Source organism: Anomaloglossus baeobatrachus, chromosome 11 (assembly GCF_048569485.1).
Source record: "Anomaloglossus baeobatrachus isolate aAnoBae1 chromosome 11, aAnoBae1.hap1, whole genome shotgun sequence".
NCBI lineage: Eukaryota > Metazoa > Chordata > Amphibia > Anura > Aromobatidae > Anomaloglossus > Anomaloglossus baeobatrachus.
Window position 1 is genome coordinate 175937185 of NC_134363.1, and position 22984 is coordinate 175960168.

The 22984-nt window shown below is 49.8% G+C and overlaps 1 protein-coding gene across 5 annotated transcripts in view; it reads left to right on the forward strand.

The window, feature by feature from the left end:
* LOC142257255 (uncharacterized) overlaps positions 1–22984 on the forward strand; it is a 141342-nt gene that overhangs the window by 58489 nt on the left and 59869 nt on the right. For 4 of the 5 annotated variants that reach the window (XM_075329411.1, XM_075329415.1, XM_075329412.1 and 1 more), the window contains 7 exons: positions 6564–6715; positions 6788–6928; positions 10157–10298; positions 11869–12056; positions 13550–13675; positions 15383–15563; positions 15982–16135. In XM_075329411.1, the coding sequence (XP_075185526.1) occupies positions 6564–6715; positions 6788–6928; positions 10157–10298; positions 11869–12056; positions 13550–13675; positions 15383–15563; positions 15982–16135 (1084 nt within the window). The remainder of the gene's footprint in view (positions 1–6563; positions 6716–6787; positions 6929–10156; positions 10299–11868; positions 12057–13549; positions 13676–15382; positions 15564–15981; positions 16136–22984) is intronic. The other variant, XM_075329413.1, reaches the window with a different exon arrangement.

Sequence of the window (22984 nt, forward strand, 5' to 3'; positions counted from 1 at the left end):
AGAATCAGCCTGATAGTGCCAGTATAGCACTGGCTTTAGGTTATCTAGGAAAATCCTGGTGATTGGTGCGCTTTAACACTATGGCCTAAATTCTTCTGGCTGTTTATGGCAAAAAACTGTTTAAATTTCACAAAAGCTTTGAGCAAAAATTTTGCAACTTTTGGCGTCCTTACATCAGGCCAGCTCCATCAAGTTTTTAAAAACTTTGCAGTGTTTCGCCAGCCACGTCCCACAAACGTGGCGTAAAGTAAAAGAGAAATGTAGCCCAGTTCCTGACCGGGGAGGATTTCTTATTCTGGTGCACGGCAGGGGAAAGTTGTGCCAAATTTATTAAGAGGAGGTCGTTATGTAATAAATTTGGCACAATTTACTTTACTCTTTAGTTTAACAAGAATGGCGTGGAAAAAAATCCAATACTGATGAATCAGGTCCTTTGTTGTAATTTTTTGCGGGGTATATCAAACTGAATTGTCCTTTTTAATGGTGTTGTCTTATCCGAGAGATGTTGTTTTCCATACGAGATGCTGCAATAATCTGTCAGCCATTGCAGGCTTTCCTGCTGTTTGCGGAGTTCACGTCATTTCTATGACTTTCTTACCAACGATTCCATCTTCTTTTTCGCTCCTAATTGGGAGACCCAGACAATTGGGTGTATAGCTATTGCCTCTGGAGGCCACACAAAGTATTACACTTAAAAGTGTAAGGCCCCTCCCCTTCTGGCTATACACCCCCAGTGGGATCACTGGCTCACCAGTTTTGTGCTTTGTGCGAAGGAGGCAACACATCCACGCATAGCTCCACTGTTTAGTCAGCAGCAGCTGCTGACTATGTCGGATGGAAGAAAAGAGGGCCCATACGAGGGCCCCCAGCATGCTCCCTTCTCACCCCACTTCATGTCGGAGGTGTTTGTTAAGGTTGAGGTACCCATTGCGGGTACGGAGGCTGGAGCCCACATGCTGCTTCCTTCCCCATCCCTTTTTACAGGGCTCTGGGTGAAGTGGGATTCTATCGGTCTCCAGGCACTGAGGCCGTGCTCCATCCACAGCCCCTGGTACTGCTGGACATGGAGCGGAGTATCTTCAGGGACATGGCCCTGCTACATGGAGGTACTCGGTGTCCCTGTGGGGACCGCGCAGACACACGGCAGCACTGCTGGGTGTGTTAGTGCGCCAGGGACAGCGGCGCTGTCCGCACTAGTGCCATCGCACACCACAGCGTTGCTGGGTGTGTTAGTGTATTGGGTGACTACCGCGCTAACGCCGCTGCCGTTTTTATTTAAGGCGCCGCTGGGAGTTGTGGTGCGCCGGGGACTTCCGCGCCGGCCAGCACTGATATGCCGGCCGCGCTTATTAACTCGAGTCCCCGGCTTCTGGGCCTAGTCTCCCTTCGTTACCGCCCACAGCCCTGACAGTCAGGGTAGGGGCGTGACGCTGCATAGCACAGCAGCGCTGAGAGCTGGAGTATGTTTTGCATACTCCACCCCTCTCACTGTGTGCACTGTGAAACCGGATTCCCGCACTTTCTCAGGCACGCCCACGGCTTCCTTCTCTATACAGGACGCCGGCAGCCATTAGTGTCAGTTTTCTGTACGATACAGAGACAAGTGTGGAAGACCCTGGCATTCTGATAGTCACACAATCGCTGCAACAGGCGTTAAGCAGCACCTGTGGTGCTAACCCCACTAGTGCAGAAGTGCACTTATAGATATGCTTCTACTATATACATTGCACTGTTTGGTCGCACGTTGTATATACCCTCCTGGATTGTGCGGAGGAGTTATCAGCATATTCTCTGTGTAAAACAAAGGTGCAGAACCACATGTTTTTCTATGCAGCCGCTACAGCATGTACGGCTATACGGCCGGCAGGTTACATAGACCCCCATTGTATCCAACTCAGCCGGAGTCTCTGCTAAAGGCCAGAGGATGAGGACGGTGTCTGCAGTATTTACTGACAGATTTTCTGAGACTAGGGCTATGATACTAGAAGCCTAGCAGTCCGGACATGTCTCTCACAACATGGGCACTGTTGAATCATTGATCCATGGCCCCCCTCAGTGTGAACAACTAACAGCTCCGGGAATGTCACACGCATCCCAGAGTCACGGCTCTGCACAGACGTCAGTCCCAGACAGCCTAAGCGGGCTCACTATGAGCGGCCCTCGGTTTCATCAGGGTCCTAGCAGAAGGACTCTCTGTGTAATGAGGCGGAAGTAGCGGCTCAGGATTCTGATCCTGAGACCGCTCTCAATCTGGATACACCTAATGGTGACGCCATAGTGAATAATCTTATAGCGTCCATCAATAGAATGTTGGTTATTTCTCACCCAGCTCCTCCAGTGGAGGAGTCAGCTTCACGTATTTTTCTGGACCACTCTGCCTTCAGAGAGGCAGTCCAGGAACACCACACTTATCCAGATATGCGCTTCTCCAAACGGCTTAGGATACACGTTATCCCTGCCCCCTGACGTGGTCAAGGACTGGACCCAGTGTCCCAAGCGGCATCCTCCAATCTCCAGGCTTGTAGCTAGATCCATAGTTGCAGTGGGAGACGGAGCTGCACTTAAAGATGCCACTGACAAACAGATGGATCTCTGGTCTAAATCCATCTATGAGGCTGTCGGCGCACCGTTGGCTCCAGCATTCTCACCCTTGGGGCACTCCAAGCTATTTCAGCTTGTCTTACACAGATTGACACGGTTACACGTACATCTGTGCCGCAGGTGGCATCCTTAACCTCTCAAATGTCTGCATTTGTTTCTTACGCGAGTCAGGTTGCCCTAGACTCTGCGAACCGTGCGGCAGTAGCCTCCGCTACTCCGTGTTTTTAAGCAGAGCCTGGTCTGCTCGTTAAGTGAATGGTCGGCAGATTCTGCTTCCAAAAAAGGGTGCTTAACCAGTTGCCTTTTTCTGCTGACCGACTGTTTGGTGAGCGTTTGGATGTAACCATTAAACAGTCCAGGGGTAAGGATTCATCCTTTCCTCAGCCCGGACACAACAAACCCCAACAGAGCAGGAGCCAGTCGGGGTTTCGGTCTTTTCGAGGCTCGGCCAGGTCCCATTTTTCCTCGTCCAATGTGGACTCAAAAGGATCAGAGGAGCTCAGATTCTTGGCGGGCTCAGTCACGCCCAAAAAAGAGATAGTCTGAAAACCCGCTTCCAAGGCGGCTTCCTCATGACTTGCGGCCTCCTCTCTCCGCATCCTCGGTCGGTAGCAGGCTCTCCCGCCTTGGCGATATTTAGCTGCCATAGGTCAATGACAGTTGGGTGTGAGACATTCTGTCTCACGGGTACAGGATAGAGCTCACTTCTCGTCCTCCAACTCGATTCTTCAGAACTTCTCCACCTCCCGGCCGAGCCGCTGCTCTTCTGCAAACAGGGTGCACTCTATAGGCAGAAAGAGTGATGACCCCCGTTCCTCTTCAGGAACAAGGTCACGGTTTTTACCCCAAATTATTTGCGGTACCTATAAGAACGGGCCGTTCCGTCCCGTTCTGGATCTAAAACTGCTCAGCAAGCTCGTGGACACCAGGCGGTTCCGGATGGAATCCCTCCGCCATGTCATCGCCTCAATGTCCCAAGGAGATTTCCTAGCATCATTAGGCATCAAGGATGCTTATCCACACGTGCCGATTGATCCAGAGCACTAGCGTTTCTACGCTTCGTTATAGGAGACGAACACCTTCTGTTCGTAGCTCTACCTTCCGGCTAGCGACAGTCCCACTGGTCTTCGCCAAGGTCAGGGCAGCAGTAGTCACAGTCCTGCACTCTCAGGGTCACTCTGTGATCCCATATTTAGACGATCTACTTGTCAAGGCACTCTCTTAGGAAACATGCCGACACTGCCCGAACGTTGCGCTGGAGACTCTCTAGAGTTTTGGGTGGATCATCAACTTTTTAAAGTCAGATCCGACCCCGACCCTATCGCTAACATATCTAGGCATGGAGTTTCATACTCTCTCAGCGATAGTGAAGCTTCCGCTAGACAAACAGCATTCACTACGGGCTGCAATCTCTTCTTTAAGAACCAGTCGCACACATTGAGACGCCTCATGCACTTCCTACGTAAGATGGTAGCAATGGAGGCAGTTCTTTTCGCGCAGTTTCATCTGCGTCCACTACAATGTGACATTCTCCGCCAATGGGACGGGGAGTCGACCTCCCTCAACAGAGTCGTCTTTCTTTCTCAGGCGGCCAAGGACTCTCTACGGTGGTGGCTTCTTCCCACCTCATGGTCAAAAAGAAGGTCCTTCCTATCCCCATCCTGGGCGATAGTTACGACAGACGCGAGTCGATCAGGGTGGGGAGCAGTTTTTCTCCACCACAGCGCTCAGGGTACGTGGACTCAGCAAGAGTCCACCCTTCAGATCAATGTTCTTGAACACAGAGCAGTGTATCTTGCCCTACAAACCTTCCAACAGCAGCTGGAAAGCAAGCAAATCCGACTTCAGTCGGACAACTCCACAGCGGTGGCTTACATCAACCACCAAGGAAGAACGCGCAACCGGCAAGCCTTCCAGGAAGTCCGGCAGGTTCTGATGTGGGTGGAAGACACGGCATCCACCATATCCACAGTTCACATCCCAGGCGTGGAAAACTAGGAAGCTGACTTCCTAAGTCGCCGGGGTGTGGCCGAAAGGGTATAGTCTCTTCACCCGGACGGGTTTCAGGAGATCTGGCGCCGCTGACAGAGGCCGGACGTCGATCTAATGGCGTCACGGCACAACAACAATGTGCCAGCTTCATAGCACGGTTTCACAATCATCGAGCTCTGGCGGCAGACGCCTTAGTTCAGCATTGGTCGCAGTTCCAGCTACCTTATGTGCCACCTCTAGCATTGTTGCCCAGAGTGCTGCGTTAGATCAGGACCGACTGCGGCCGCGCCATCCTCGTCGCTACAGATTGGCCGAGGGTGTTGTGGTTCCCGGTTCTGTGGTGCCTCACGGTAGGCTAACCGGGGGCACTAACAGACCAATCAGACTGGCTGTCTCAAGGGCCATTCTTCCATTTGAATTCTACGGCCCTCAACCTGATGGTGTGGCATTGAGTCCTGGAACCTAGTGTCGTCAGGGTTACCTCAGGACGTGGTTGCCACCATGAGACAGGCTAGCATACCAACGTCCACCAAGTTTGACCACAGGACGTGGAAGATATTCTTATCTCGGTGCTCGGCGCAGGGTGTTTCTCCCTGGCCGGTTGCATCGTCTATGTTTCCTTCCTTCCTGCAATCTAGGTTGGAAAAAGGGTTGTCGCTCAGTTCCCTTCAGGGACAAGTCTCAGCGCTATCTGTATTTTTTCAGAAACGACTTCCTCAGGTACGCACGTTCCTACGGGGAGTTTGTCTTCTCAGCACTCCGTACAGGCGGCCGTTAGAGCCCTGGGATCTGAACAAGGTTCTAATTGCTCTCCAGATGCCGCCTTTCGAGCCTTTGAAAGAGGTCTCCCTTCCCGCTTTTCTCGGGAAGTGGCCTTCTAGTAACGGTCTCGTCTCTTAGGAGAGTTTCCGAGCTAGCAACGCTCTCATACAAATCTCCCTTCCTGGTCCTTCACCAGGACAGGGTAGTTCTGCGTCCGATTCCGGAATTTCTCCCTAAGGTGGTATCCCACTTTCATATCAATCAGGATATCACCTCACCTTCTTTGTGTCCTCGTCCAGTCCATCAATTTCAGAAGGATTTGCATCTGTTGGTTCTGGTGAGAGCACTCAGGTTCTACTTCCCGCATGGCGCTCCTGCGCCACCCGGATGCACTCTTTGTCCTTGTCGCTGGTCGGCGTAAACAGTCGCAAGCTTCTGAATCCACCCTGGCTCGGGGGATCGAGGAACCAATTCTTGAAACCTACAGTTCTTCTGGGCTTCTGGTTCTCTCAAGGCTGAAGGCCCATTCTACCAGAGCCGTGGGTGCATCCTGGGCATTACGGCACCAGGCTACGGCTCAGCAGGTGTGTCAGGCACCTACCTGATTGAGTCTGCATACTTTTACCAAGCATTTTCAGGTGCATACCTACGCTTCGGCAGACGCCAGCCTAGGTAGATAAGTCCTTCAGGCGGCGATTGCCCACCTGTAGGGAAGGGCTGTTTGACGGCCCTATCACGAGGTATTCTTTTACCCACCCAGGGACTGCTTTTGGACGTCCCAATTGTCTGGGTCTCCCAATTAGGAGCGAAAAAGAAGAAGGGAATTTTGTTTACTTACCGTAAATTCCTTTTCTTCTAGCTCCAATTGGGAGACCCAGCACCCGCCCTGTTTTCTCGGGGTTTTTCTGTTTTTTCGGGTACACATGTTGTTCATGTGGTATGGTTCAGTTCTCCGATGTTTCCTCGGATTGAATTGGTCTTTAAACCAGTTATTGGCTTTCCTCCTTCTTGCTTTGGCACTAAAACTGGTGAGCCAGTGATCCCACTGGGGGTGTATAGCCAGAAGGGGAGGGGCCTTACACTTTTAAGTGTAATACTTTGTGTGGCCTCCAGAGGCAATAGCTATACACCCAATTGTCTGGGTCTCCCAATTGGAGCTAGAAGAAAAGGAATTTATGGTAAGTAAACAAAATTCCCTTCTTTACAAGGTCTCATTCCCATCAGAATCGGAGGGAGGACAATTGACCCAGTTTCCGGGTGCAGCTGTCCGGTTTTGGGCGCAGAAACTAACCCAATAACTGGGATTATAATGCCGGTTTTGCAGCCACAGGGGAGAAGAAAAGACCTCGATTTCTATCTGGTATGTACTGGCAGATTGCAGCCATTTTTGGTTTTCACGCTTTGGCATAATTACGTGGAAAATCTGTTTTAGCTGGACGCTCTTCAGAAGGAGATGAGTGAGAGAGAGAAGTATTGGCAAAGTCAGAAGAAGAAGGAAGAGGAGCTTCTGAAGGAGCTTAGTAAGGTCACCCTGTATGTCCTCGATGTAGCCGGAAATGGGAAGATTCATAAGGTAATATTTCCATTCAGAGTACAAGGCCTACCCTTATGATGTAAATGCCTATGTGGGCAGATAGGTGAAATGGGGGTATCTCGTGAAGAGAACCCCTGCCTATATGCCCCTTTTTTGTCCGTATTTGATAATGGTTCTGTACGAGTGGACTTGGGATGTCCTTATTTTATAAGGACTCCATTATTCCTCGCCGTTTCCACTGCAGGCAGGTCCTAGCATGCCAGGAGTGAATGGAGTGGGTTCAGAGGTAATCAGATGATTGTCACCAGGCCTGCGGTTTTCTCTGACAAGGTCATTTGTTTGGCAGGGATGATGAAATTAGAACTCTAATAAAATAAAGTAAGAGCAAAAACTGGTATCACGGGATATGTAATGACAGGACAGGGGTCCTCAGACTCGTGACCCTGCGCTGTCCCTTATCTCAGAGGTAGGCTTGATGGTAGCAAGGTCTGAGTCCACAGCGTGACCCTGACTTCTGTCCAAGCCCTGATCTTACTCCCCCTCTTCTCCACCCTTGGGGTAGGCCGGAAAACACAATAACAAAAACCTCAAAACGAAACAGACAAGGGAGAATCCGCTACTATTGTGTCGCCCGGGGACCAGGGGGTACTCAGATCCGGGCCACGAGGTCACTTCTGTGGGTATCACGGTGGCGTGACCCGGTCTGTGATCCCAGGCTCCACAGTAAAAGGGGATTTGGTAAGGGAGATTGTCCGTGACGCCACCCACGGTTGTGTTGATTGTATGGACACCACCGCTGCTCTGTATGGGGATCCCGGGAGCGTTGACAGGGAGCAGCAAAGTTGTTGGTTCTCCCCTCCGTGGGTAGGGGGTAGTTGTCCCGGGGCCCAGTGATGGGGATAAGCAGGGAGCAGGGCGCAGTGCTGCGGTGCGGTGCCTGAGGGCACGGGCGTACTCACAAGTAGTTCACACAGAGTCACTGGTAACTAGGAATCGCCGGTGTCCGCAGCCTTCGGTACGGGGTGTTAGTGTCCCACACACGGTGCAGCAGCTCCTGTTGTTCTTTCCCTGCAGCCAGGTGCCTTTCTCTCCACTCTCTTCCTCCTTCTCCTCAGCCGGGAACGGGGAATACACTCCCCTGCAGTGATCCGGGTCACCCAGGTACCGGGGGGCCACTACCCTGCCCGGCTACCTCTGGCCCCTTCCTCACTCATAGCCTGTCCCGGCCCTCTCGGAGCACGCTTCACTTTCAGCCTGGGAGCTACAACTCCAGACTCCTCTTCTGTCTGCCTCTCCAAACACTCTGCTCCAGCCCCTCCCCTCTGCTCTGCTTTTCTCTTACCCTGGGGGATGTGGTTTGTCCTGCTGCACCGGTGTGAGATCAGATTACCAAGGAGGATTAACTCTTTCTGTGACAACCTGGCTTTGCCAGGGCGTCACACACCCCCTTGGTAAAACACGGCCCGTCCTCAGGCCGTCTGGCCACCAACATTTATTAAAACTGGAAAAATCAACACATTACAATCATACATCTTCCCACATCGGGAGGTACGTTTTCTAAAACTTTAAACCGTTCTGCCACCCCACACCTGCGGAGCAGATGGCCTCCTCCTGAACTTGAGGGCGTTCAACAGGGGTGACAGTCCATAAAACAGTCAACTTTTTAACTTGTGGGTAGCCGTCCATGCTCCGCTACCACTGCCGCTGCCGCCACTCCCAGCACGGGACACGGGTTCCGTGCTCTGCCTCCTGCTCAGAAGCCAGGCCCACTTGGATGCCCTCGGCGCCGGCTACAACCGACCTCGCTAACTGCTAAGGACTCCATCTCTCACTGGCCTGCTCCTCCTCTCTGTAGGTGCACTCCGGCTGCTCCACAGCCGTGACGGGGTACCTGGGAGCGGCTGGCGCCACATCTGGGACAGACTTCCAATCGGGTGCCACCTCCGTTGCGGCCGAGCGGACTGCCGGAGCCGACGTCATCACCGTAGCGGCTGGGCGGACTGCCGGAGCCGGGTAAGATGTCATCGGGGTTGCGGCTACTGCTTGTCCAGGAACGGAATTAGGCAAAGTCCTGGCGTCCCTGCCTTTACAGTTCTGGTCACATGAACTGCGGTTCCTTCCTCCTGCTCCCCCTTGGTACTCGGGAGCAGTCCTTCTAGCAACTTTTAAAGTTTTCCTTTCGCTTCCGGTCCTCCGGAGCTTCACTTCCGCCCGCGTTCTCAGGGGGCGGAGCCTCTTTTTCGCGCCCGCCGCTCGGAGAAGAAGGCGCCAAGCTGTTGTTTTTGGCGCCTAAAATGGCAGCTAAAATGGCGGACTTCGGGATTTTTTTCCTCAGCGGGACGCCGCTGACGGACGGGGCAAGGCGCACTTCCACCAGGTAACTGGATGGGTTTGATCCTGTTCGTGACGCTAAATGTGTCGCCCGGGGACCAGGGGGTACTCAGATCCGGGCCACGAGGTCACTTCTGTGGGTATCACGGTGGCGTGACCCGGTCTGTGATCCCAGGCTCCACAGTAAAAGGGGATTTGGTAAGGGAGATTGTCCGTGACGCCACCCACGGTTGTGGTGATTGTATGGACACCACCGCTGCTCTGTATGGGGATCCCGGGAGCGGTGACAGGGAGCAGCAAAGTTGTTGGTTCTCCCCTCCGAGGGTAGGGGGTAGTTCTCCCGGGGCCCAGTGATGGGGATAAGCAGGGAGCAGGGCGCAGTGCTGCGGTGCGGTGCCTGAGGGCACGGGCGTACTCACAAGTAGTTCACACAGAGTCACTGGTAACTAGGAATCGCCGGTGTCCGCAGTCTTCGGTACGGGGTGTTAGTGTCCCACACACGGTGCAGCAGCTCCTGTTCTTTCCCTGCAGCCAGGTGCCTTTCTCTCCACTCTCTTCCTCCTTCTCCTCAGCCGGGAACGGGGAATACACTCCCCTGCAGTGATCCGGGTCACCCAGGTACCGGGGGGCCACTACCCTGCCCGGCTACCTCTGGCCCCTTCCTCACTCACAGCCTGTCCCGGCCCTCTCGGAGCACACTTCACTTTCAGCCTGGGAGCTACAACTCCAGACTCCTCTTCTGTCTGCCTCTCCAAACACTCTGCTCCAGCCCCTCCCCTCTGCTCTGCTTTTCTCTTACCCTGTGGGATGTGGTTTGTCCTGCTGCACTGGTGTGAGATCAGATTACCAAGGAGGATTAACTCTTTCTGTGACAACCTGGCTTTGCCAGGGCGTCACACTATTGTTCTGGCTGATGGGTCCTTTTTTTACTTTTAGATTAAGCTGAGAGATCGAATTCTATCACTGGATGAATCATGTCAGTCCCTCGAGGAAGAATCTGTGACTGAAGTCCGGAGAAGAGTAAACTGCAATGTGAACGGTTTGTCTATGAAGATGGGTCATCGTCTCCCCTTTCTAGGTAGGAGGATTTCAGATTCTCTGGTCTCCTCACACATTTCTGATGTAGACATTGGTGCGATTATACCGATATAATAGAATCTAACTAACAGAGAAAGATGGAGAACACAAGAGTGCAGGTCTGTAAGGAGGGGTGTGAGGAGGGGTGTATGGAGGTGTGTAAGAAGGGGTGTAAGGAGGAATGTAAGGAGGGGTTTAAGGAGGGCTGTAAGTAGGACAGTAAGGAGGAATGTAAGAAGGGGTGTAAGGAGGGGTGTAAGAAGGGGTGTAAGGAGGAATGTAAGGAGGGGTGTAAGGAGGGGTTCAAGGAGGGCTGTAAGTAGGACAGTAAGGAGGAATGTAAGGAGGGGTGTAAGGAGGAATGTAAGGAGGGGTGTAAGGAAGGATGTAAGGAGGGGTGTAAGGAGGGGTGTAAGGAGGGGTGTAAGGAGGGGTGTAAGGAGGGGTGGAGGAGGGGTGTATGGTGGACTGTAAGGAGGGCTGTAAGAAGGGGTGTAAGGAGGGGTGTATGGAGGTGTGTATGGAGGAATGTAAGGAGGGGTGTAAGGAGGGGTTCAAGGAGGGCTGTAAGGAGGAATGTAAGGAGGGGTGTAAGGAGGAATGTAAGGAGGGGTGTAAGGAGGAATGTAAGGAGGGGTGTAAGGAGGGGTGTGAGGAGGGGTGTATGGAGGGCTGTAAGGAGGGGTGCAAAGAGGGCTGTAAGGAGGGGTGTATGGAGGGGTGTAAGGAGGGGTGTAAGGAGGGGTGTAAGGAAGAATGTAAGGAGGGGTGTAAGGAGGGGTGTAAGGAAGAATGTAAGGAGGGGTGTAAGGAGGGGTGTAAGGAGGGATGTAAGGAGGGCTGTAAGGAGGGATGTAAGGAGGGCTGTAAGGAGGGCTGTAAGGAGGGGTGTAAGGAGGGCTGTAAGGAGGGCTGTAAGGAGGACAGTAAGGAGAGGTGTAAGGAGTAATGTAAGGAGGGGTGTAAGGAGGCGTGTGAGGAAGGATGTAAGGAGGAATGTAAGGAAGGTTGTAAGGAGGAGTGTGAGGAAGGATGTAAGGAGGAATGTAAGAAGGGGTGTAAGGAGGAATGTAAGGAGGGGTGTAAGGAGGGGTGCAAGGTTGGCTGTAAGGAGGAATGTAAGGAGGGGTGTAAGGAAGGATGTAGGAGGGCTGTAAGGAGGGGGCTGTAAGGCTACAAGCACACGTTGAGTATTTTCAACAAATTGTTTTGCAGCAATAAAGAAGAATGTTAGTTGGAAAAACCCCTGCGTAAAACACCTGCATTTTAGATGCATTTTCACTTACATTTGTTTTTCCATTAATTTGCAAATGCTGCAAAAACGCTGAAAAAAATTGAAATGCTGCAGATCTGAAAAAAAGCATGAAATGCCGGCCGTACAGACACATAACAGTAATGAGCAGAACAATCAGTGCCAACTTGGTGACTGTTTCCATGTGGAAAGATAGGATTTATTACATTGCATGGAGCAAAAACTTACTGCCTCAAAGGGAATGTGTCATCAGCAAAATACATGATACATTCCCTGTAATGAAATATAAGTAATATATATTACTGCTTTCCATTAACAGGTGACAACACAGAAGAGAAGGAACAGCAGCTGATATTTTCTTTAGTTGTCAGGAAAACCACAGAAAAAATAATAGAATTCATTGTCAAAATGGAGCAGGAATCTGAGAGAGTAAGTGTCCAGCTGCGAGAATGGCAGAAGAGTCGGGAGGAAACTAGTGAAGACGTTATTAAATCACGCCAGGCGCTGGTGCGTACCCCGCGCTCTCCTCCGATCACCGCTATTGTATGTGGTCACAAGTTTTGCTCTTCTCATACAAGTGTCACCACTTAGGGACTAATGCACTAAAACTGACATTTCGCTCACCAGTCTTAATCAAGGGCTTTCAGGAATAATATGTGCTATATTTCTTAAGACGTAATGAATTTGGTGCATCATGTCAGCGTTATCTTATGGTGTTTGAGCCCAGAAGGGGACTGGAGGCAGATAAACAATGCCCAGAGGGTAAACTACCAAGGTGCAAGTAATGCTTGCCAATTGGTGTGCCAACAAAGGGAAGCGGTTTGGGCTATAGAGGAGCATTCACAAAGCTCCAGCCTGTGCTACATATGACCAGCCTAGTGGATGTGTGCTGTCATACAGATTGTATTTATGTGAAGGAAGTGCTGCTGAAGTGTTTGCTAGCTATACAGGTGAAGAGATTTGGGTTATAGAGGAGCATTCACAAAGCTCCAGCCTGCACTACATATGACCAGCATAGTTGATGTTTGCTGTGATACAGATTGTATTTATGTGAAGGAACTGCTGCTGAAGTGTTTGCTATCTGTACAGGTGATGAGATGTGGGTTATAGAGGAGCATTCACAAAGCTCCAACCTACACTACATATGACCAGCATAGTGGATGTTTGCTGTGATACAGATTGTATTTATGTGAAGGAAGTGCTGCTAAAGTGTTTGCTAGCTATACAGGTGAAGAGATTTGGGTTATAGAGGAGCATTCACAAAGCTCCAGCCTGCACTACATATGACCAGCATAGTGGATGTGTGCTCTGATAAAGATTGTATTTATGTGAAGGAAATGCTGCTGAAGTGTTTGCTAGCTATACAGGTGAAGAGATTTGGGTTATAGAGGAGCATTCACAAAGCTTCAGCCTGCACTACATATGACCAGCATAGTGGGTGTGTGCTCTGATTTAAGATTGTATTTATGTGAAGTAAGTGCTGCCGAAGTGTTTGCTAGCTATACAGGTGAAGAGATTTGGGTTATAGAGGAGCATTCACAAAGCTCCAACCTGCACTACATATGACCAGCATAGTGGATGTTTGCTGTGATACAGATTGTATTTATGTGAAGGAAGTGCTGCTGAAGTGTTTGCTAGCTATACAGGTGAAGAGATTTGGGTTTTAGAGGAGCATTCACAAAGCTCCAACCTGCACTACATATGACCAGCATAGTGGATGTGTGCTCTGATAGAGATTGCATTTATGTGAAGTAAGTGCTGCTGAAGTGTTTGCTATCTGTACAGGTAAAGAGGTTTGGGTTCTAGAGGAGCATTCACAAAGCTTCAGCCTGCACTACATATGACAGGCATAGTGGGTGTGTGCTCCATTACAGGTTGTATTTATGTGAAGGAAGTGCTGCTGAATTATTTGCTAACTGTACAGATGAAGTCCTCACTCACCAGTGTTGTAGGCTTAAATTAAAGTATACGGTCTTCACCTTCCATATGTTCATTTACAGGTCATGGTCCAGTTCATTAATGAGTTTGAAGATCACATAATGAAAAGATTAACGGGTGTGGACTCCGCCTATTGTAGACTCCAATATGTCAGAAAACGGTGTAAATTACAAGGATTGATGGCCAAGGTAAGACCTGGACAAACGTTTATATGTGTGATTATTAGGCCTGAGTGTAAGTACCCAACACAAGAGCAGCGGTCTGAGAAAAGAGGCCATGTTTTCCACATCTCATAATCCTTAATAACAACAACTCTATTAGATCTAATGCCGTGCATGTCATGTTCCGGTAACATATCTTCTGTTTGAATACTTTTATTTGGGGGTGACATTAAAAAAAAGTATTTTTTTACTCATTTTTGCTACATATTTTTGTTGAGGATGAGACTCAACCGGTCTCTCGGGATCTGACTGCTGTTTCAAATTATAATGTCATGAGTGTACACGAGACTAAAATAACGGACTACAAGTCAGTTATAACTATCTCCATGACAGACGCCTAAGCTTCTGGCTCCCTTTATTGTTTGAAACTTTTTATAGCTCTTGAGAAGTGTAGACCAAATACAGTCCAATCAAGTATCGCAGGCTGGACTCAGGACGTATAGGAATTTGCATAGCCTCTACTGGATTGGTCAGTCCAAACTTTAGGAATTCTCCTTTGTTCATCATCTTGGGTGTAGACAGGATGTGACAGCCATCTTTAAAGTTACATGTGCTGGTATACTGTATTAAGGAAAATCACTAAATACGCAGTATATATATATATATATATATATATATATATATATATATATATATATATACGTGTTAGTAAGAAACAAAAACATTCATAAATATGTGTTAGTTTACATCTACTAAACTATATTCCTGAGTCTATGAAATGGCTGAATTAAGTATTTCTGGTTACTTAATTCTTATCCCCAACATTTTCATTTAGAGGTTATAAAAGAACAGGTTTAGGTCCCATAGGGGGACCAATAAAAATAAGTAAAATGGGGGAAAAATATAGAAAAGTTAAAATGACTCCTCTTTTCCCAGGAAAGTAAGTAATTTCTAGAAAATAAAAACTAATGATATTTTGTATTGGTATGTGCTTACCTGTGCAAACTGATATCATGCCAAAATATTTATTCCATATGGTAAACTCTGAAATGGAAAAATATAAAAAACAAATTACAGAATTGCAGTAGTCAGGTCAGGCCTTAAAAATCGCCTCCTAACAGCTGTCATCACTGCCATCTCTTAATTAGCCGGCCAGGCGGGACATTGGGTGTGTTATGCTGCAGTGACAATATCATGCCAGGCCGGCTAATCAAAAAAGTCATGGACGCTGACAGGTAGGACACAGCTCTCAGGGCGTCCGCCCAGCAGCCATGAAATACTGACCAGGGTCCTGCAAATGTATTTGCTCATCTTAAATCACAGTTGAATTGAATGGACCCCAAAATAATGATCATTATCAACTGAAACATCAGCACTACTGCTGGATGACAAGCAGGAACAATAAAAAAAATCAAGTGGTGCCCAAAGCCATGCATAAACTTGGCGGAGTAGGCTGGAGTCACACTTGAGCGTATCTCGCGAGAGTCTCACATGGCATGGCCTGATGCTCTCCGGACAGGAGCGTCTCAGCTGCATAGAAATACATGCAGCCGACCTCCTCCTGTCTGGAGAGGTGTGCGGCCGTGCCGGATGATGCGTTGCGAGACTTGCGCTAGATACGCGCAAGATACGCGCAAGTGTGACTCCGGCCTTACAAGGAGAAAACTCTCTTCTCTATACCCCCTGCCTGAAACCAAGACATTCTCATCCGTGGTTCATGTTTTCACTTTTCAGTCCTATATATTAGGTACATCGCACTTTTATATTAACCTGCAAGGATCGTACTGGAGTATAACGGGCAGAGAGCAAAGGAATATTGGAGAAATGCTCGTTCCTATGTTAAAGCATCTAATCCAAATCATGGAGGAAAATAAGACCTGTGCGTTGCCCCCTGATACTCAGGCCCCGGTGTCAGGTAATGGTCTGCGTGATTAGTAAAGTACTATAATATTAATATATACTATAGAATGGCTCATCTATATCCGATCAGTGGGGTCCTAAACCTGGCACCGCCAACTTATGCCATGGAGAATGGCGTAAGAACTGCACAGCGCCATACTCTGCAAAGTGGCCATTTTAGGTACTGCAGCTCAGATTATATTCCCTGAGATGCAATACCGGAGAACGGGCACTGATTGACAGCCGGCTCCTGATATTTGATCCCAGGCTAATTGTGATTGTAACAGCCTCATATTAGTGTGTAGTGCCAGCAATATGCAGAAGGGTCTACACCATGTGGAGCCCAGAGGTCATACACTGCAGGACACAAAACATAGATCCTTGCACCTGTTTTCCAGACTAGATGATCCAGTGATGTCTGTGATTTTCTGCAGGGTATTCGTCACGGAGCACATTAAAGGCGTCTGCCGCTAATTCAGACAATTTTCAAGTTTCCCCCAGTAGAGCGGAGAAATGTAAACCCCCAACCAGTATACACTGGGGTCCGAGCGCAGAAGCCTACCACCGACAGCAGGGATACGTGTACCAGTAAGTGAGCGCCGGGCGCAAGTCAAGAATATCTTATCCATATCATATTTACGCTTCTTTTCTTTATTTTTCTTCCTTTTTCCTTCTTTGTCTCTGTTGCTTTTGTTTCTTTTTCTGTATTTTTGTTTTTTTCTTTTTTTTCTTTATTTCTCTATATTTTTTCTTAAAAATATAATTATTTTTTTTTCTTTTTTATTTTTTTTCTCTTATTTTTTTATTTTTTCTCCTTTTTTTCTTAATTCTCTTTTTGTTTTTTTATTTTTTGCTTTCTGGTTTTTTTTCTGTTACTTTCTTTTTCTTTTTGTCTCTATTTCTTTATTTTTATTTTTTGTTTTCTCTTTCTTACATTCTCTTTCCTTTTTTGTTCTCTTCTCACTTTTTTTTTTCTTTTTCTGTTTCTCTCTTTTACTTTCTCTTTTTCTATAATTTCCTTTTTTCTGTCTCAATTTTTCTATTTTAATTTTATCTTTCTTTAATTTTCTTTCTCATTCTCTATAATTTTCTTTTCTCTTTTTTTTTTTAAAAAATCTTTCTTTTTTTCTTGCATTCGTTTTCTTTGTTTTTTTTCTCTTACTTTCTGTTTCTTTTTTTTATATCGATTTCTTTATTTTATTTTTTATTTTTATATTTCTCTCTCTTTTTCTATAATTTTCTCTTCCTTAATTCTATTTCTTTTTCCTCTTGTTTACTTTTTTTGTTTTTTTTTCTTTCTCTTTTTCTTTTTTTGTCTCATTCTTTTTTTATTTCTTCTTTTTTTCTTGCATTCGTTTTCTTTGTTTTTTTCTCTTACTTTCTGTTTCTTTTTTTTGTATCAATTTCTTTATTTTATTTTTTATTTTTTTTCTCTTTTTTCTTTCTCTTTTTCTATAATTTTCTCTTCCTTAATTCTATTTCTTTTTCCTCTTGTTTACTTTTTTTGGGGTTTTTTCTTTCTCTTTTTCTTTTTGTCTCATTATTTTTTTATTTCTTCTTTCTTTCTGTATTTGTTTTCTCTTTTTTTTCAAAATTCTTTCTTTTTCTTTGTTTTCTTTCTCTTACTTTTTCTTTTTGTCTCAATTTTTTTATTTTTTATTTTTCTCTTTTCTTTGTCGCTCCATTGGGAGACCCAGACAATTGGGTGTATAGCTTCTGCCTCCGGAGGCCACACAAAGTATTACACTTTAAAAAGTGTAACCCCTCCCCTCTGCCTATACACCCTCCCGTGCATCACGGGCTCCTCAGTTTTTATGCTTTGTGTTGAAGGAGGCACACATTCACTCGAGCTCCCATTTTAGTCAGCAGCAGCTGCTGATTGTATCGGATGGAAGAAAAGAGGGCCCCCACAGGGCCCCCGGCATGCTCCCTTCTCACCCCACTAAGTCGGCGGTGCTGTTAAGGTTGAGGTACCCATTGCGGGTACAAAGGCTGGAGCCACATGCCGTTTTCCTTCCCCATCCCTTAGAGGCTCTGGGAGAAGTGGGATCCTAACCGGTCATCCATTCACTGGGACCAGGCTCCCTCCGCAGCCCCTGTGGGATTCTGATGGACAGGAGACTTGGTATCATCAGGGACAGGGCCCTGCATCTAAAGGTACTCTGTGTCCCCTTGGGGACGGTGCATGGAGCGCTTTGGTCTCAGACGCTGCAGCGGCTGCTGTATTTTTATGACGACCGGGACTACCGCGCCGACCGCGCCTGTTTGCCGGCCGCGGTATTAAATTTAGTCCCCGGCTTCATGCGGCCTAGTGCCTTAACTCCCGCCCCCGGACCTGCCAGTCAGGGGTAAGGGCGGGACGGTCGGCCTGACGTCGACAGTGAGGGCTGGAGCACACTTTAGGTGTCCTCCTCCCCCCTCACTAATCACTGTGGGGCACCAGATTCCCGCACTTTATTAGTCACGCCCACGGCACCCTCCTCCCCTGAGAACGCCGGCAGCCATGTTTTAAACACATTCTGCCGGTGGAGGACTTCTGGCTGCAGCTCTGGGAGACCCAAGGCAGGGAATCTGGTGGACACACACCGCTTTGAGCGGTCGGTAAGCCACACCGGTCACCCGGTGTTGGTCCCCCTAAGGTGCCGAAGTGTATATATATATATATATATTTGTATACATTTTCTCTGTTCGGCCGCATTGTTTAGCTTTTGGCTATATACCCTCAGTGATCACTCTCCTAGGAGACAACAGCATGTCGTTCACAAGGAGCAAGGGTGCCAAGACACAGGGTTATTTTGCAACCTGTACCTCTTGTGCGGCTATGCTACCTGCAGGTTCCACCTACCCTCACTGTGAGCAATGCTCGGGCCCTGTGGCACTCGCTCAGCCGGAGCCTCGGGCACTGGTGGGACCCTCGGCCCAGGTAGAACCGCCTGCTTCCCCTGTCCAGGTGGCAGGGACAGAGTTTGCAGTTTTAGCTGAGAAACTCTCTGAGTCACTTTCACAATCCATGGCTCAGTCTATGGACAAATGGTCTGCTAAGATACTAGAAGCCTTGCAGTCCAGACCGGCCCTTACACAGGCCCCGGGCACTGCGGGATCATCGCCCCCAGGCCCCTCTCGGTCTGCGCCGCAGCGTGCTCCCGGGGTGGCCCCTAGGTATCACGTGGAGGACTCCGGCACGGACCGCAGTCCCAGACCGGCTAAGCGGGCTCGCTGGGAATCTTCCCCGACTTCATCACGCTGTTCGGGGTCTCAGCTTGAGGACTCTCTGGAGGATGAAGTGGAGGTCGCAGCCCAGTGCTCTGAGCCTGACGTTGCTCTCAATCTTGATACACCTGAAGGGGACGCCATAGTAAATGACCTTATAGCGTCCATCAACCAGGTGCTAGATCTTTCTCCCCCAACTCCACCTGTAGAGGAGTCGGCTTCACAGCAGGAGAAACACCAGTTTAGGTTTCCCAAACGTACACGGAGTGCTTTTTTCGATCACTCTAACTTCAGAGATGCTGTCCAGAAGCACAGAGCATTTCCAGACAAGCGCTTTACTAAACGCCTTAATGACACACGTTACCCCTTCCCCTCTGACGTAGTTAAGGGTTGGGCTCAATGTCCCAAGGTGGATCCTCCAGTCTCTAGACTGGCGGCTAGATCCGTAGTATCAGTGGCTGACGGTTCATCGCTCAAGGATGCCACGGACAGGCAAATAGAGCTCCTAATGAAATCCATCTATGAAGCCACAGGCGCGTCTTTTGCTCCGGCCTTTGCAGCTGTGTGGGCACTCCAAGCTATCTCAGCTTGTCTGTCGGAGATTAATGCGGTCACACGTACCTCTGCCCCGCAAGTAGCGTCTTTGACTTCTCAGGCGTCGGTATTTTCATCCTACGCCATGAATGCCGTCCTGGACTCTGCTAGCCGTACAGCGGTAGCATCCGCCAATTCGGTGGCAGTCCGCAGCGCCATGTGGCTACGCGAATGGAAGGCAGACTCTGCTTCCAAGAAGTTCTTAACCGGTTTGCCATTTTCTGGCGACCGATTGTTTGGCGAGCGATTGGATGAAATTATTAAGCAATCCAAGGGAAAGGACTCGTCCTTACCCCAGTCCAAACCAAACAGACCTCAGCAACGGAAAATTCAAGCGAGGTTTCGGTCCTTTCGGCCCTCAGCCAGATCCCAATCCTCCGCGTCCAACAGGCCACAGAAGAGCCAGAGGAACTCTTCTGCATGGCAGTCTAAGTCACGTCCTCCAAAGACCGCCGGAGGCACCGTCTCCAAGGCGGCCTCCTCATGACTTTCGGCCTCCCCAAACCGCATCCTCGGTCGGTGGCAGGCTCTCCCGCTTTGGCGACGCCTGGTGGCCACATGTCCAAGACCGATGGGTGAGAGACATTCTGTCTCACGGTTACAGGATAGAGTTCAGCTCTCGTCCTCCGACTCGTTTCTTCAGAACATCTCCGCCCCCCGAGCGAACCGATGCACTGGTTCAGGCGGTGAACACTCTGAAGACAGAAGGAGTTGTGATCCCCGTTCCCCTTCAGGAACATGGTCGCGGTTTTTACTCCAACTTGTTCGTGGTGCCAAAAAAGGACGGATCATTCCGTCCCGTTTTGGACCTCAAATTGCTCAACAGACATGTGAGAACCAGACGGTTTCGCATGGAATCCCTCCGCTCTGTCATCGCTTCGATGTCCCAAGGAGACTTCCTAGCATCAATCGACATCAGGGATGCTTATCTCCATGTGCCGATCGCACCAGAGCATCAACGCTTCCTGCGTTTCGCCATCGGGGACGAACACCTTCAGTTTGTGGCACTGCCTTTCGGCCTGGCGACAGCCCCACGGGTCTTCACCAAGGTCATGGCATCCGTTGTAGCAGTCCTACACTCTCAGGGCCACTCGGTGATCCCTTACTTAGACGATCTCCTAGTCAAGGCACCCTCCCGGGTGGCATGTCAACACAGCCTGACCGTTGCTCTGGAGACTCTCCAGAGGTTCGGGTGGATCATCAATTTCCCAAAGTCAAAATTGACTCCGACCCAATCACTGACGTACCTCGGGATGGAGTTTCATACTCTCTCAGCGATAGTCAAGCTACCGCTGGACAAACAGCGTTCGCTGCAGACAGGGGTGCACTCCCTTCTTCGGGCCCAGTCACACCCTTTGAGACGCCTTATGCACTTCCTGGGGAAGATGGTGGCAGCAATGGAGGCAGTCCCCTTTGCGCAGTTTCATCTGCGTCCACTCCAATGGGACATTCTCCGCAAATGGGACAGGAGGTCGACGTCCCTAGACAGGAACGTCTCCCTTTCTCTGGCAGCCAAAACCTCTCTTCAGTGGTGGCTTCGTCCCACTTCTCTGTCGAAGGGAAAGTCCTTCCTGCCCCCATCCTGTGCTGTGGTCACGACGGACGCGAGTCTGTCAGGGTGGGGAGCGGTTTTTCTCCACCACAGGGCTCAGGGAACCTGGACTCCGACAGAGTCCTCCCTTCAGATCAATGTTCTGGAGATAAGGGCAGTGTATCTAGCCCTAAAGGCGTTCCATCGGTGGCTGGAGGGCAGGCAGATCCGCATACAGTCGGACAACGCCACGGCGGTCGCGTACATCAACCACCAGGGCGGCACGCGCAGCCGTCAAGCCTTCCAAGAAGTTCGGCGGATTCTGCTGTGGGCGGAGTCCACAGCCTCCACCATCTCCGCAGTTCACATCCCGGGCGTAGAAAACTGGGAAGCAGACTTTCTCAGTCGCCAGGGCATGGACGCAGGGGAATGGTCTCTTCACCCGGACGTGTTTCAAGAGATCTGTTGCCGCTGGGGAACGCCGGACGTCGATCTCATGGCAGCCAAAACCTCTCTTCAGTGGTGGCTTCGTCCCACTTCTCTGTCGAAGGGAAAGTCCTTCCTGCCCCCATCCTGTGCTGTGGTCACGACGGACGCGAGTCTGTCAGGGTGGGGAGCGGTTTTTCTCCACCACAGGGCTCAGGGAACCTGGACTCCGACAGAGTCCTCCCTTCAGATCAATGTTCTGGAGATAAGGGCAGTGTATCTAGCCCTAAAGGCGTTCCATCGGTGGCTGGAGGGCAGGCAGATCCGCATACAGTCGGACAACGCCACGGCGGTCGCGTACATCAACCACCAGGGCGGCACGCGCAGCCGTCAAGCCTTCCAAGAAGTTCGGCGGATTCTGCTGTGGGCGGAGTCCACAGCCTCCACCATCTCCGCAGTTCACATCCCGGGCGTAGAAAACTGGGAAGCAGACTTTCTCAGTCGCCAGGGCATGGACGCAGGGGAATGGTCTCTTCACCCGGACGTGTTTCAAGAGATCTGTTGCCGCTGGGGAATGCCGGACGTCGATCTCATGGCGTCTCGGCACAACAACAAAGTCCCGGCATTCATGGCACGGTCTCAGGATCACAGAGCTCTGGCGGCGGACGCATTAGTTCAGGATTGGTCGCAGTTTCGACTGCCTTATGTATTTCCTCCTCTGGCACTACTGCCCAGAGTGTTACGCAAGATCAGGTCCGACTGCCGCCGCGCCATCCTCGTCGCTCCAGACTGGCCGAGGAGGTCGTGGTACCCGGATCTGTGGCACCTCACGGTGGGTCAACCGTGGGCACTTCCAGACCGACCAGACTTGCTGTCTCAAGGGCCATTTTTCCATCTGAATTCTGCGGCCCTCAACCTGACTGTGTGGCCATTGAGTCCTGGCTCCTAGCGTCCTCAGGGTTATCTCAAGAGGTCATTGCCACTATGAGACAGGCCAGGAAACCAACGTCCGCCAAGATCTATCACAGGGCTTGGAGGATCTTCTTAGCCTGGTGCTCTGATAAGGGTTTTACCCCCTGGCAGTTTGCCTTACCCACTTTTCTTTCCTTCCTTCAATCTGGGATGGACAAGGGTTTGTCTCTCGGCTCTCTCAAGGGACAAGTATCGGCGCTTTCCATGTTTTTTCAAAAACGTCTAGCCAGGCTTCCGCAGGTCCGCACGTTCCTGCAGGGAGTTTGCCACATAGTCCCACCTTACAAGCGGCCGCTGGAACCCTGGGATCTTAACAGGGTTCTAAGGGCTCTTCAGAAACCACCTTCCGAGCCGCTGCGGGATGTCTCTCTATCACGTCTTTCGCAGAAGGTGGCTTTTCTAGTGGCAGTTACATCGCTCCGTAGAGTGTCGGAGCTTGCAGCGCTGTCATGCAAGCCCCCTTCCTGGTTTTTCACCAGGATAAGGTGGTTCTGCGTCCGGTCCCGGAATTCCTCCCTAAGGTGGTATCCCCTTTTCATCTCAATCAGGATATCTCCTTACCTTCATTTTGCCCTCATCCAGTTCACCAATGTGAAAAGGATTTGCACTTGTTAGATCTAGTGAGAGCACTCCGGCTCTACGTGTCTCGCACGGCGCCACTGCGCTGTTCTGATGCGCTCTTTGTCCTTGTCGCTGGCCAGCAT